The 14518-nt window shown below is 37.1% G+C and overlaps 2 protein-coding genes across 2 annotated transcripts; both read left to right on the forward strand.

Annotated features, from left to right (window-relative positions):
- Positions 1-175: 175 nt before the first annotated feature.
- LOC132177500 (uncharacterized) lies at positions 176-3644 on the forward strand. The gene is made up of 3 exons (XM_059589852.1): positions 176-888; positions 1648-1798; positions 1933-3644. The coding sequence occupies exons 2-3, from the start codon at positions 1654-1656 to the stop codon at positions 3396-3398; spliced, it is 1611 nt and encodes a 536-aa protein (XP_059445835.1). The 5' UTR covers positions 176-888; positions 1648-1653; the 3' UTR covers positions 3399-3644.
- A 3554-nt stretch (positions 3645-7198) lies between these two features.
- LOC132179443 (uncharacterized) lies at positions 7199-9537 on the forward strand. Its single transcript, XM_059592173.1, has one exon. The coding sequence runs from the start codon at positions 7657-7659 to the stop codon at positions 9253-9255; it is 1599 nt and encodes a 532-aa protein (XP_059448156.1). The 5' UTR covers positions 7199-7656; the 3' UTR covers positions 9256-9537.
- The last annotated feature ends 4981 nt before the right edge of the window (positions 9538-14518 follow it).

The following is a 14518-nucleotide window of genomic DNA, read 5'->3' on the forward strand; positions in this document are numbered from 1 at the left end:
AATCAACATGTATTCTTTTCTTTAAAGCTCTAGCTTGTTAATTGTTCACTTTAAATAATAATAATAAAAAAAAAGCTACTCATATGAGGACTCTATGGTAATTTCGTAAGCGGGCCGGTTTTGGCTATATAGGGTCTAGACCAGACAACGCTCTCGGGTATCGCGGTATGTGATTAACCCGGTTTTTCTTTCTCTAATAATTTCGGACCGTCCCGTTTACCTAAAGACCGTACCCTTCGGCTTCGACCTTCGTCGTCTATCCCTCCTTCGATTTTTCCTCAGATCTAGCTCTGGTTTTCCTCTGATTAATTTTTCTAATCCTCAAATCAAATCCCTGATTTGTTCAATTCTATTTATCCTCTATTGATTGACCCCAAAATCAACTCCAGCCGTTGATCATACCCGATTTTAGGGTTAGGGTTTCGAGTTCGTCCTTTAGACCGTTTTAATCCTCCGATCTTCTATGTTTTTCTTTTCTATTTTCGGTGTTATTTAATTCCCCTCTCTAATCAGGTTCTGATTTAGTAGTTTGTCTCGACCCGTTCAAATTTCTGGGGTTTCGAAGCGTTCGATTCCTTAGGGTTTGTTCGTTCTGGAAATTTATAGAGGGGTTTGGTTCTTTTGCCTGAGACTGATTGTTTGGATCCCTATTTCTCAATAATTTTGCGGTTTGACCAATTCGGGTGTGTAATTGATTCGTCTAGGGTTAGGGTTTCAGAAATATTTGGGGCTTTTCTATTTGGTGGAATTAAGTTGGGGGTTAGTACTAAAGGCACAGGGAAATCAGCTTTGGGCCTTTGATTCAGTAATATTTTATCTGAATTAAGGCTTCTAGGGTTTTAGCTTAAACTTCCTACCTTCGAAGTCTGAATTCGACGAATTCGAGAGGTAAAAAAAGTTCTTATTCTTTCTTATTATTATTATTTGGTTGATAACCATATTTTTATTTATAATTATCAATTTTTAGCCATTTATTTATTTATTTGTGTTTTTTTTACATGTTATTACAATCGTTAGTTTCAGTTTGTAAGCTTACTATACAATGTCGTTTGGTTTAATAAACTTTGCCATGACCCATACTATGGTAATAAAGGTGATAACGCTACACACTTCGATTATATTGCATTTTGTTAATTGTTCAAACCGATGTTTTCTTTGAAATATATGGATTTTCAAAATTGTTTAAGGTTCTCTTTCATGACTTGATTTGAACATGTTTTTTTAACAATAAATTAAAATTTGAAGCTGCTTTTTCCTGAATTATTTTTAATTGTTTGTTAGAGAATTATGTCTTTCTATAAGATGATTGGACACTGTAACATCAACCTGATTTGGTTTCTCTATATATTACTTTTCCTATTCTATAGTCTGTCTATGTTGTGTGTTCATGATAATTACATATTTTTTCCTTGTCATGCCTAAGCCTTAACAAAAAAATTAGAATTGCTTTGTGTGCCTCATGCGTCAAGTTTTTTGTATCTCTGAATGCACTCACAAATCTTTTTACACACTTTGGACTTATCAACATGTATATTATTATTTTGGCCTTTCTCCTTATGTTATGATTATTTGTTTCTTGTTACTCTGATTGATCTTCCTCATTTCTTGTGCGGCTTTGAATTTAACCTTTAGTTATTTTTCTTGCAGATTAGAATGGGATTTAAAAGGCCTTTTGTTGATGAGGAGTTCCCGGAGCTTCCTCATAAGCACCTTAGGCAGCTTGAGTACAGCCATATGCTGAATCCATTTGCCGAACTTGTTACTTGTAACAATTGCCCACAGGAACCTACTTTTTCAGGTAAAAATAGGTGGTTTGCAATATTTTAAGTTTGTATTTTGTGGCACAGCTGGCTTCTGATGCCATTGATTTGGCTGAACTATTTCTTTTTGCAATATATATGTTAATCTTTGACATATTTTGCTATCAAACAGGTGAGTATGAGGGTGGCTTTCGTCAACTTCAGTGGCATGAAACGCTTGAAAAAGACAGTGTTACTGAAGTTTCAAATTTAACTGATAAGGATATTGAGACCAATGATCCCTCGTCATGGATCTCCAGCAGTTCTAGTGAAGAAGATGCTGGGTCTGGGGTGTCATCCTACCCATCTCTTTCTCCAGAATATTTGGAATTAAATTTACCACGGAGAAGATTTGTACCATTTGAGGATGCCTATTCTTCTTTCTTGGATCACTCTCCTAGGAAACAAGTTCCTGTTGGTCCAAATCATCAAGCCAGTATTCCATTGTGGGGCAAACATATATATAAGAACAAGTTAGATCTGACAGAAAACTTTAACCCCAACATTGACGTTAGTGATAGTGAGGAGAAGCTGATGGGGACTTGTGTTATCCCAATGCCTGATTTAAATTTGTATACAGACAAGGGTGACCATGCTGGCGATGCCAGGGCAGATTGTAGTTGTCTGGATTCTGGCTCTATTAGATGTGTTTGCCAGCATGTCATGGAAGCACGAGAAAAACTAAGAAAAATCATTGGGGATGAAAAATTTGTGAATTTAGGGTTTTCTGACATGGGAGAGGACGTGGCATATGAATGGACCGAGGAAGAAGAGCAGATCTTTCATGAGGTTGTTTACTCCAACCCTGTGTCCTTGGGCAAGAATTTTTGGAAGCACCTGTCATTGGCATTTCCTTCTCGAAGTAAAAATGAGCTTGTGAGCTATTATTTCAATGTGTTCATGCTTCGGAGGCGCGCTGCTCAGAACAGATCTAAATTGCTGGACATAGACAGTGATGATGATGAATGGCAAGGAAGCAATAGAAGCTCCTACGAGGTTGGAGATTCAGAAGAAGACGAAGACTCTGCTATTGAGTCTCTTGTTGATCAAGATAATCAAGTCGATTTCTCTGAAGAAGATGATGCTAGCAATGATGATGATGCCGACTATGACAATGACGGTGATGATGACTACAAGGGTGATGGTATTGAGCAACCTTGTAGAGATGGCGTTCCCAAAGAAGATGGTGGGATGGATCTTTTGTCAGATGCACCCGTTTTGAATTCCCTTGATGAGAGCAAATTTGACCCCTTGTTTCAGCGTGTGGATAAGACTACAGGGAATGATCAGGAGGATCTCGGCGCCCAAGATGACTCATGCTCTTCGTTTGATTGTCAAGCCAGTATAGCTAGCTCTTGCGGTCCTGATAACACTGGAACTGCTTTACAAAGGTGTGAAGTTAAGAGCGAGCATGGCAAAGCTGATTGGTGTAGTGATGCGGTGGGTCAGTTCTATTTACTGGAGCCCTATGACGCTAAAGATTGGGATGCCAAGTACCCATCAGCTTCATTAAAAGGTTTTGATCTTCTATCTACATGGAACATGATTGAAGAGGTCTTTGGAGAGGGCATTTCGGATAACAAGATGATGGGTGACTAAAGCATCATCATCTAGTGGCTATCTGAGATAGTTGTGTCTATTTCTTGTACATATCATCTGGTGCGGCTTTTGCCAGGGCCAAAGATTTTGGGGCTTTGGCAGCTATAGTTGTCATGCAAGAGCATTTCTTCTAAAGCACCGGATATTTTGATTTTCCATTTCCTTGTGTACATCCTTACTGTGAAATCTCTAATATTTGTTGGCATGTTAAAATGCTTTGAATGAGAATACGTCTTTTGTAAGTTCCCTTTCTCTTGTATATTTTATTCAGTTACTACCTTTATTGGGGGTAGGAAGCCAATATTGTTCTCTTAACTTTATCTTGGAAGGGGAGAAACTGACCACTAATAGTCTAATACATCCAACACGCTGGTTCCAAGGAAGATTACCATCGTCAAAGTCCGTTGATGTCTGTCTTATGATCGTATTTGGGGGATTCAAGGGCCATATTGAAAAAGACAATCTCCTGGTATGTAATGGGTCTGGTCTGTAACAAAAGCAAAAGGCAAAATAGAATTTAAATTTTCTTTGTTCTTATTTCGATCAGGTATCTTCATTTATCCAAAAAAAAAAAGAGATATAGTCCCGCTTGAAGCTAACCAACCATAGTAGAAAGAACAAACCTTTTCACGATTTCATGTTGGTAAACACGTTGGGAGAGAAAAGTGCGACAAGTTTTTTCTCCAGACGGACAGGGAAGGGAGATGGCTAAAATACAATGACCACATTTTGTTTGTATTCTTCACCCCATTTGTACCCTCTGTTGTGGTCCATTTGCTTTGATGAAAAGTGGCAATGTTAGGTATATAGAGGTGGCTTCGGAGCGAGTGGAGTCTATGTGGGATGTGGCCCATTGCAGCTTAATGTCCAATAATAGGTTGGGGGTGCAGGGGCTTCGCCATGCTCTTGCATTATGGTAAGGGTATATCGAGAATTTTAATGTACAATGTAGAGTTTTAACTGAAAATAGTATACATAACCCTATTCTTTTAGGACATACTAAAATGAGATGCACACTCTTGTGAACGTAGACTATATAGGCACACTGTTGAACCACATAAATTTTATGTGTTCTATTATCTCTCCCTCCTCTCTTTACTTTTTACTAAATTCTTCCTTGTTGGATGTTTCGGGGAGGTTACGGATGTGAAAATAAAGTAATTAATTATAAAGAAATAAAGAAAAGTGAATAATGTAAAAGAAATGAAGTAAACAATTAATCGATATTAAAGGAAGAACTTAAATATGTGAGACAAAGAAGGAGAGTTGTTGAGGTGGCATGATCACATAAAGGCCCGCAGTGAACAGGTAGTCATTGACTGTTGCCTGTTTTTTGGTCATAATTTGCAAAGCGTTCAACGGTTGTATATGGCGTTTAGTGGTAACGTAGAATCAGTCAATTAGGGAGCTTCTTGTGGGTAAACGGCAAGGGCCCGGATTATAGAGATAACCCCAAAAGACAATGGATCTGACCATAATCTCATCAAAGATGCCCAAATGATAGTCAAGTATATTGCTTTCATGGGTGTGAGAGATCCGGAATTGGTGGCAAACTGGCGTGACAGAAAGCAGAACATACAAATTCCATTGCATTTTCCAGCATGCAAAAATTGATATCAAGACAATAAAAGAAAAGGAGAGAGCCAAAGGGATGAAGGGAAAGAATAACTCGGGTGTGATTGAAAGGCAAGTATGTCTTGTATGCTGCTTTGGCCTGCAACTTCATGGTTTTAATTGGGAATTTTTTTGACCCTCAAGGCATGTTTGCTTGTTACCCACAAACGAGTATTCAAGAACAATAAAGGGATCACAATGCTGAGTACAACTCTATTTTGGATGTTGTTTTTCATGATTGCCCACTTTTGATTTAAATCTTGAGCAGCCTAATGTTTTAAAAAAGTGTTTGCTTGGGTAAACTTGAAGAGATTATTTACATTTCATCAAAGAGAGTAAATTAATTTAAAAGTTTGAAGCAGCAAGAAAGTTTCCAATAAATATAGTAGGCTTCTTTGTGCCTACTTAATTGGCCGTTCTCCCATTGAGGGCATCCTCCCCACTTTTCGCGCTACTCCATGGGAAGGAGGAGAGGAGCTTCTCCTCTTCTTTCTTCCCAATGCCTCCACCTCTATTAGGGTTTTAAGCGACGGAAAATTCTGTGCCAAAATACATTTTGATTTAAGGTTTAAGTTTAGGGTTAAATTAGGTGTAAAAGTTGATCCAAGACATAAGAATTCAAGTTTGTATATGTTGTCTAACATAGACCTAGTCAGAGTAAAACAATCATATTTTTTCATTCATACATCAGACGAAGGCAAATTTGGTAGCGCTGTAAATCCATAAATATTCCAAATATAATGTTTGCTTGGTCAAAATAGACTATCAATAGAAGTTTGAAAATCTAGTCAACCTAATGATTAAATTCTTGAAATTGAAATAAAATGAAAACTTAGGAATTGAAATTGATATTTCCCTAAATTGCCACACGGGTGCAAATGGTTCAAAGTTAATGGTTTTATTTGTTAATGTATTTGGGAGTGTATTTTTTATTGTGAGTAAACATAATAAGCACAATATAGAACCATTTAAAATTCTCTATTTATTTTTTAATTTTCTTTTCTTTTCTCTTTACTTTTTACCGAATTGCATAATTTCAACCAATCATGACAAACACACCAAAAATAAAATAAAAATAAAATAAAAACAGCAGATATGGAGGGGAGAGCTTGAGGACGGATTTTGTGCATTGTTGGAAGATCCGATGGGATGGTCAAAAAGTGTATTGAAGGATAATAAAGCTGGAGGAGAGGAGAGAACTGAGGAGAGGGCCAAGTACCAAGTGCCAAGTGCTTTGCTCTTGTGTCGTGGAAAACAGAGCTGCATACAAACGGTTGAACCGAATTGCAAAAAGCTTGTAAAAGTTGTCCTCTCGCAAGTGGCAGAGGCCGGGGGGATACAGAGGGGTGGCCCTGTGCCCTGTGGGTGCAATCTTTATCCTTTAGGATGTCCAAGAAGCTACGGAAATTAAAGTGAATAACACGACATTTTTTGTAAGTTTTACGAACTGCAAAATGTACTTGACCCTCAACATTGAAACAAAACAAGAATAAATAAATAAATAAATAATAATAATAACTAATATCAGAAATGCACATTTTAACAAGCAAATTGGTACAATATATGCTTGGCTTTAAGTCATAGGGCTGCAAACAGCTCAATCAGCTCGGAAGTCAGAAGTCCATTTTCAGCTATGGCTTCATTCATGTTTTTTCTATATCTGTATTGATCATAATATTTGAAGGAAAAATAGGGAATTTGTTAATACCCACATCCAAATATGCGAATAATTATCAATTGATGATGTAGATTTTTTTTTTTTTTTTTTTTTTAAATGAATTTGTTGTTGAGTTGGCAGGGTTTAAAGAAGAAAGAATGTAAACAGGAAATTAGGAAAATAAAAATAAAAATCCGGCAGCATCTCTGTAAAAAAATATCCTTTTGAATGGGGGACCAAATTAAAGCGAGGAAGCTGAAAAACAATAACGGTTGGAGGAGTCTGAGCCTTGTGCTTGTGTGAGCTTGCGAGCAAGACAAAGTTAAGGCATAGTTTGGATGTTTCAGTTTCAGTTTGCCATATCAAGTAGTCCTCACTCCTTGGGATCTACCAAACACCCACCAATCCTGACCGTCCAATACATCAGGCGAAACGTTCTCAACCGAGTACACGTGCTGCCTCTCTTTTATTCCTTCTTTTAGTCTTTTGCTTCCATGCATGGAATTCTCCTCCAACTACAACACCAACAAGAGAGAGAAATCAAAGAGAGAGAGAGAGAGTCATGGCTTTGCTTTGATTGTTGTTGATAGACCTGTTCGTCGCCACCATTAGTGACCCATTTCTTCACAATTTTGAATTTTCTTGTCAAGCCTATTGAATTTTGAACATTCAGGAGGCATGGAAAAATGGAATTTAAAGGGACACTTTTTGTGGGTCGGATCTCGTACTTCAACAAACTGTCACATCTGAGTCCTTTTTGATTCTTTGCTTATCGCCTCTGGTGAAAAAGCAAGAAACTTCGTGATCTGTGGCTCAACTGCTCGATCTAGGTATGCTTCTCACTTCCTCTGCTTTTTCACCATTTTTGGTGTGCTTGGTGGGGCAAGATCATGGAATGTAGCCTTGTTGCGGATTCGAGGTAAGACTTGGCTCCCCTCTTCTGTTTTGTTTCCTGGGTTGGTTTTGAGTTGCCAGATAGATTCATCCATGGAAGAAAAGAAAAACAAGAAGTTTGTGTGCAAGTTTTGCAACAAGAGGTACCCATGTGGGAAGGCCTTGGGTGGTCACATCAGGACCCACATGAATCAAAATTCTGCTCAAGTGGAACAAGAAGCACAAGTTAATGCTAATGTAGTGAGGTTTCCATCTGTGGATGGTGGAATCAGGAGCAAGAAAGATTCAGGGTCTGAAGCTGCTGCTTGGAATTCCGTTTATGGTCTTAGAGAGAACCCAAAGAAAACATGGAGGATTTCGGATTCAGGTGATTGTTTACTGCAGGAAAGGGTTTGTAAAGAATGTGGCAAAGGCTTTCAATCATTGAAAGCTCTCTGTGGTCACATGGCTTGTCACTCCGACAAGGAAAAGCTAATTAGTAAATTTGAGGAGAAACCAGTCATGATGGATAGTCACTCAGTTAACGAGACATCGGCTCAGAAGCAGCTTAGGAGATCGAAAAGAACGAGATACCAGACTCTTGATGTTTTCTCTTCTGCTAATACTCTGCCAAATGGTTCTTCATCGGTCTCGGAGATTGAACAAGAACAAGAAGAGGGGGCTATGTGTTTGATGATGTTGTCTAGGGATTCTGGTCATAGAGGTGGTTTGAACTCGGTGGCGGATTCTTCGGATAACGATTCAGTGGTTTTAGAGCCCATGACTATGAAAAATGGTAGGAATTATGTGTCTAATACCAATGAGTTTGTAAAGCTGAAGAGGCAAAGAGACAAGAAGCTGAAAACTGCTGTGACGAGTCTTTCTGATAATTCTGATTCTGGGTGTTTTAGGAATGAAACCAATAAGGCTGAAGGAGATGTTTCTGTTGATGGGTCTTTTACGGGTGATGGATTTAAGAAGCCTAAAGTGGAATATGGATCTGGAATTGGGGGCTTTGATGCTGAATTGGGTGAAAGTTCAAACAGGTTCAAGTATGTGGTATCTGAACTAGGGAAGGAATTGATCATAAATGCAGGATATGATCATGTGGGTAGAGCTTTGATGGAGTATGATTCAGGAATGAGAGCTAAAAATGATTCTTACAGTCGTGAATTTTTAGAGGGCTCCAACACGAAGATAAAAATTAGTGCTTCTTCCAATATTGAGAGCTGCAAGAATGCTCAGAAGAGAAGCAAATATGAGTGCTCGAATTGTAAAATGTGCTTCCAATCTCATCGGGCTCTGGGTGGGCACAGAGCCAGCCATACAAAGAGTATTCGCTGCTGTGAGTCAATGTATGAGAGTGGCGAAAACAACATCCACACAGATTCCCTTCCTGTTACAAAGCCTTATGGAAAAGCTGTCAAGTCTTGCAGCGTCAAAACCTCAATTAATCAGAGCATCTCTGCTCATTCTGAGAAAAAATTGGGACCAAAGAAAAGCAAGGGGCATGAATGCCCAATCTGCTTCAGAGTTTTCCGGTCGGGCCAAGCTTTAGGTGGTCACAAGAGGTCCCATTTCTTTGGAGGTTCTGAAGAAACAACTGTTGTAATCAAGCAAGAGCTCCCTGAATTTCCTGGTCTAATTGATCTTAATCTTCCTGCTCCTATGGAGGAAGAGGCAAATGGGCATGCCGAGTTCATGCCATGTTAGGTTGCAAGCAGCCACAAGCATGACTTGCTGCTGGTGGTTAATTTTGAAATTTTTGGTCATACTTCTATGAAGATGCAAGGACATACAGACAAGTCGGCCATTTTTTCTTTTTCTTTTTTCGTTTTGGTTCAGATTCAGGGATGTTCAGTGGAGGTAAATGTTCCACTGCTGCTTCTGGCACTATAAGCAGTTTTTCTTGCACTTGGAAGTTCTTCATTTTGAGCTCATCCATCTATGTCATTGCAAAATCAAATTCTAATGAAGTTTATCTAATCAAATCCACTTCCATGCCTTGCAAAAATCTATGCACAATTTTTCTCCATTGACCTTGAATAATGTGATATTTGATGGAGTGGGGGGGTTGAGGCAGGTCTTGCTTTCAAATCTTTCCTATAAAAAGCCACTAGCATCCATCCCCAGTACATATGATTGCTTGAACTAAACTCACTGTTGAAAGACTTTTTCTTAAGTAAAAAAGAGCATCAAGGACCACCTGCTTTTGAGGGTGGGAGGGAAGTTTCCTTTTCCTATGTATTCACATTAATAGTACTCTGTTATTTTTTTTGTAAAGTGCCCTATTCTGGCTATTCATTCTTCCTTGAATCCTCTTTTCCTGAAATGCATCTGATATAATCTGCTGGAATGGGTGGAATTTGGGTGGTTTAGTGATGTCTCTAATGGCCTACTTTTTTGTTATTACTTATAATAAGTTTTCTCTACCATGGAATATGGCGCTTAAGGTCAACCCCATGCCCTTCTATTCAGTGCAGACAAGGGCTGCAATTCAGCCTCTTTGTGCAACAGTAAGCCTGCTGAAGATTCTCCATTTCATAATTAAATGGGTCGGCAATGAAAGGGAATATATTGAGTAATATCTTGAGCTCAAAGATTGGATGGAGATACTTAGGTTTATGGAATTATCAGGAATTAAAATGGATCCACTTTTGATTATCCAAGTTGAAGTGAGTGGAATGTGGAGGTGGTTGTGCTGTCACATACCCATTAAACGTAGCAAATACATATTTATGTGCTCATCTCCTCCCTCTCCCTTTTAGCTTGACAGGTGGAAGAATTTACTTATCTTTAATATTTTTGTTTCCAATTCTACTTTACACCTTGTTGAATCAAGATTCAAGAAGCACTGGAGAAGAATCAACCCAGCTTGCATCACAGTGAATCAAGGACCACCACAGCAGTGCTGATTGAAATGGTTGAGGAAATGCTGGTGAACTGGGTATTTTTCTTTTATTTTTAACCTTGTGAAAAGGGGGACAAGCAATTTAAAAGAACTTTATTGGGGCTGCCATTGTTGTCCAGTCATGTCCAAGCCCATTACTAATTTGACAGAAGTGCTCACTGCTGATACACTAAACAGTAAACAGGCTAAAAGTTATTTCAGATCACCTCAAAAGTCTAACAAAGGCTTGCCTGAATTCAACCGGCAAATTGTTTCAATGCCCACATGGTTAAAGCTTTTTTGTCCTACAAAAGCAGTGGAGAGCCACTGCGACTGGGAGTGACACACTGACACTGACTTTTATTTGCAAGCAAGGAATGAATGAGTGCTTCGTCACGTCTATGTTTGTTTATGTTTGTTTGTTTTTGTTTTTGTTTTTGTTTTTTCATTTTTTTTTTTTTGGGTATTCATCTACATGATTTAGCCTGCATTTTGTAATGTGGATAACAAAGTTGATTTTGTTTGTAATGTAGATGTACGTGCTATATTAGTGAAACACAAATTAGTACCAACCACTATTAATGAAGTACATAAATTACATTTCTTTGAGTAAATTGTATTTCTTCCCATGAATTATCATAAATTCTTGCGTCTAAATTTGCAATCATTTTTTGAGTTTTTAAAAGTTGATTTTAACTGCTCGATTTTGTTTCAAATTTGAAATAAGTTATTCCATGTGTTTTTCGTCCAATTAAGTGACGTCCATTAGTACCATGTTAGCATTTATATATATATATATATATATATATAAGATCCCCCAAAAGGGAATGCTCCACCACTGGTCATCCCATTGCTAGGGTGACGAATGAGGGGTGGTCGCGAGCCACCCCTCTCCTCCCCCGCAAGCAAAGGGGTGGCTTGCACCTATAATGGTGGCTCATATGGGGTGGCTCGTAAATCATCTCCCACTTTTTGAGGATAGACGGTGAGCCACTCTTAGCCATCATATGAGGTGACTTGCTTTCCCCCTCTCTTCTCCATTTAGGGATGCAGGTATAGAATAATGTTGAACTAACGGACATTGCTTTAGTGGATTGAAAACACATGAAATTATCCATTTCAAATCTGCAACAAAGCAAAGCAATTAACATCAACTTTTAAAAACTTATGGAGTGATCGTAAAATGCGCGTTTACTCATGAATTTATTATAAATCGACAAAAATTGCCTTTTCCTCTTCAGCTACAAGTTGACAAAAAGTTGTTTTTTTTTTTTTTTTTTTTTCCCTTTTTTGATTATGAATAAATTATCGCTTTGATGATGTTTATCAATAAATTCAATACCATGAAATTTGGATACTGCGTTTTGGTGCAGATAAAAGTAAAACTGACCATATGATACTATTATCAAAGGAGTGTTTCAAATTTTATCTCATAAGTTGTATAGCACTTGGCACCTTTGGTATTGGGGACTTTTTAGGGAAGTACATGGCATTCTAATGGGAAAAGAAAATTTGTTGGGAAATTATTATTTTGTTTTTTCTTCAACTTTTATGGCACGTTTTGGATGCGAAATATACCCCTGAAATAGAATGAGTATTACCCTAAATAAATGACTAGTTATTCCTCTAAAAGCTATTCATTGATGAACAAAATGGATTTCCCAAAAAATCTTTCTTTTTTTTAAAAAATAAAAAATAAAAATTTATACAAACCTAAAATTTATAGGAAAAACAAAAAAAAACAAAAAATCAAAACATTCTATAGATGGTCATTGGCCGACCACCTAAAGGGGTGATCAGTCATCCTAACAGATCATCAAGGGTGATGTGACCATCATCTGTGTCGTTGGGAGTAGTTATGATCACCCTCGAGCCATAGAGATGATCCAGGCTATCCCCTAAGTGTCATTGGGGTGGTCTTGTCCACCTTCGCTATTCTGCCGGGGTGTCCTTGGGTTGTTAGCCACCAAAGAACGTTTTGAAGATTTTTTTTATTGTTATATTTGTTTATATAAATCTTAAGTAATTTAGGATTTTTAGTTCAATTCCAGTGAGAGAATTATGTGTTGTCACCAAATTAAATAACATAAATGATAATTATATTTCATGTCATAGAATATGAAATTGCCTATCATCAATTCATCATTTAAAAGTATCTCTACATTTGCAAAACAATTCTCTCAAAAAAAAAAAAAATTTCTTTCTCTTGGTTCTTTGTGGGCTGGACTTGCATCCTATCATGGGCTTGGGCTTTCATAATTTGAAGCCCAAACTCATTGAAAGTTCAAATTTGGGCCTGTGAACGGGTCAATTAAAACTTGGGAAGCTATATGGGAAGGAAATGTATTTAGTGGTGGGGAACCAAAAGAGTTGTATTTTAGGGCCTTTCTATTTGCTTTTATTCCATAAAGTTTTAATTCTTTGTTGGAAAAAAGAAATTGGGCCCTATCAGATGCTTCCTTGATCTGACGGTTGAGCTACTGGGGACTAAAGGAGCTTATCCTGTCTTAGTCAATCGCCATAATGAAGATGGGCCAATGGGCCCACTTTGGTGGACCCAACTAAAGAGCCCTGGATGTCAGATGCTTCACTCTAATCCCCATCACACTTTGTTGCAGACCTGTTGGCGCCTCCCTCCAAGTCAAAACATATAATGAGAGGCAGAGCAATCTTACAGCATCCCATCTATTTTTCATTTTGAAAGCGCAACCACCCAAATATATATAAAACGATATTTTTCTCACTTTTGCAAATATCTAAATCCCTGAAATTATCACGCGATTTAATAAGCTCCCTTAAACTTTAAAACCTCTCAATTTGAACTCCTGAACTTTCAATTACAGTCAATTCTAACCCCTCTGTCGGATTTAGCTGTTAACTTCTAACGAAAATACCTAAAAATACCAAAATATTCCTGATTTTAGTTTTTATATATTTTTTAATTTGAAATTAAGGGTAAATTTAAAATTTGATAATAAAGTCAGGTGTATAAACGTCATTGTCTCACTTTTAACGTTTAAAATCTGACGAATTGGCTCAAAATGACTGCAATTGAAAGTTCAAATGTTCAAATTGAAATGTTTTGAAATTTAGAAAAATTTGTCAAATTCCATGATAATTTAGGAGTCTAAAATGAAGTTATCCCTATCCTTTATGTAATCTATTACTTACGACAACAACAACAAAATACCACCATATATATATATATATATATATATATATATATATGGTGGTTGATAGATAATAGTATTTTTGGCGTTCATGTGGTGGTTGATACGTTCAAATATCTAGAGCAGCTAAGTACCTATAGAACTTTACGTAACTGTAGAAATAAAATATTAGTAGATATTGGAGTCTCAGATATTTTCAGATGCATGAGAGATTTTATTCCCAACAATATACATCATGCACAAATATTTGCTGGGAGTATAGAGTAAATCTTTTGGATAAGATATAATCTATGTGGGCCTGGCAGACGTAGGAATCCTGATCAACACAAGTAACTATCACCACTGAAAAGGCACAAAAATTAGTACATCCATCATAAATTTTGCTACATGCACACGTCAGGCCTAATTAATTGATTAGGCTTTTTGGAGAAGCTTTTATTTTATTTTTAGCAAAAAAATATTAATAAATAAAAGTATTAATAAATAATTTTAAACCCAAAATATTCACAATACATTCAAAATTAATTACTTCATTTAATTTTTACATTACACAAGAAAAACCTTTCATTCAATACTATAATATGGAGAGTCCATTCTATTCGGATGTAGTGTAAATTCTCATTTTAAAGCTTTTAATATAGTAAAAACGTCAAATACAATAAAAACAAAAACAATGCATTTGTCCTCAAAGGATAGCTCAATCGGCTGTGGATCACACCTAATAAAGTGAAGGTTACTAGTTCGAATTCTCTCTCCCCCTTCCCTTGTGTGAACATGCCAAAAAAAAAAAAAAAAAAAAACAATACATCTTTAATTCAAATAAATTTCATAGTCTTTTCCATTCATTCTAACCTAACATCCACTACCTACCTTTGAGGGCTTAAAATTGGAGTATCCAAAACCAACCAAGATGGAG

The sequence above is a fragment of the Corylus avellana genome, chromosome ca4 (genome assembly GCF_901000735.1).
Source record: "Corylus avellana chromosome ca4, CavTom2PMs-1.0".
Classification (NCBI taxonomy): domain Eukaryota; kingdom Viridiplantae; phylum Streptophyta; class Magnoliopsida; order Fagales; family Betulaceae; genus Corylus; species Corylus avellana.

What these genes read in the sequence shown, in the direction of transcription:
- LOC132177500 (XM_059589852.1), top strand. Translation starts at nt 1,654, where the DNA reads ATGGGATTTAAAAGGCCTTTTGTTGATGAGGAGTTCCCGGAGCTTCCT. An exon ending in ACAGGAACCTACTTTTTCAG is followed by an intron (nt 1,799 to 1,932) that starts GTAAAAATAGGT and finishes GCTATCAAACAG; the next exon opens with GTGAGTATGAGGGTGGCTTT.
- LOC132179443 (XM_059592173.1), top strand. Translation starts at nt 7,657, where the DNA reads ATGGAAGAAAAGAAAAACAAGAAGTTTGTGTGCAAGTTTTGCAACAAG.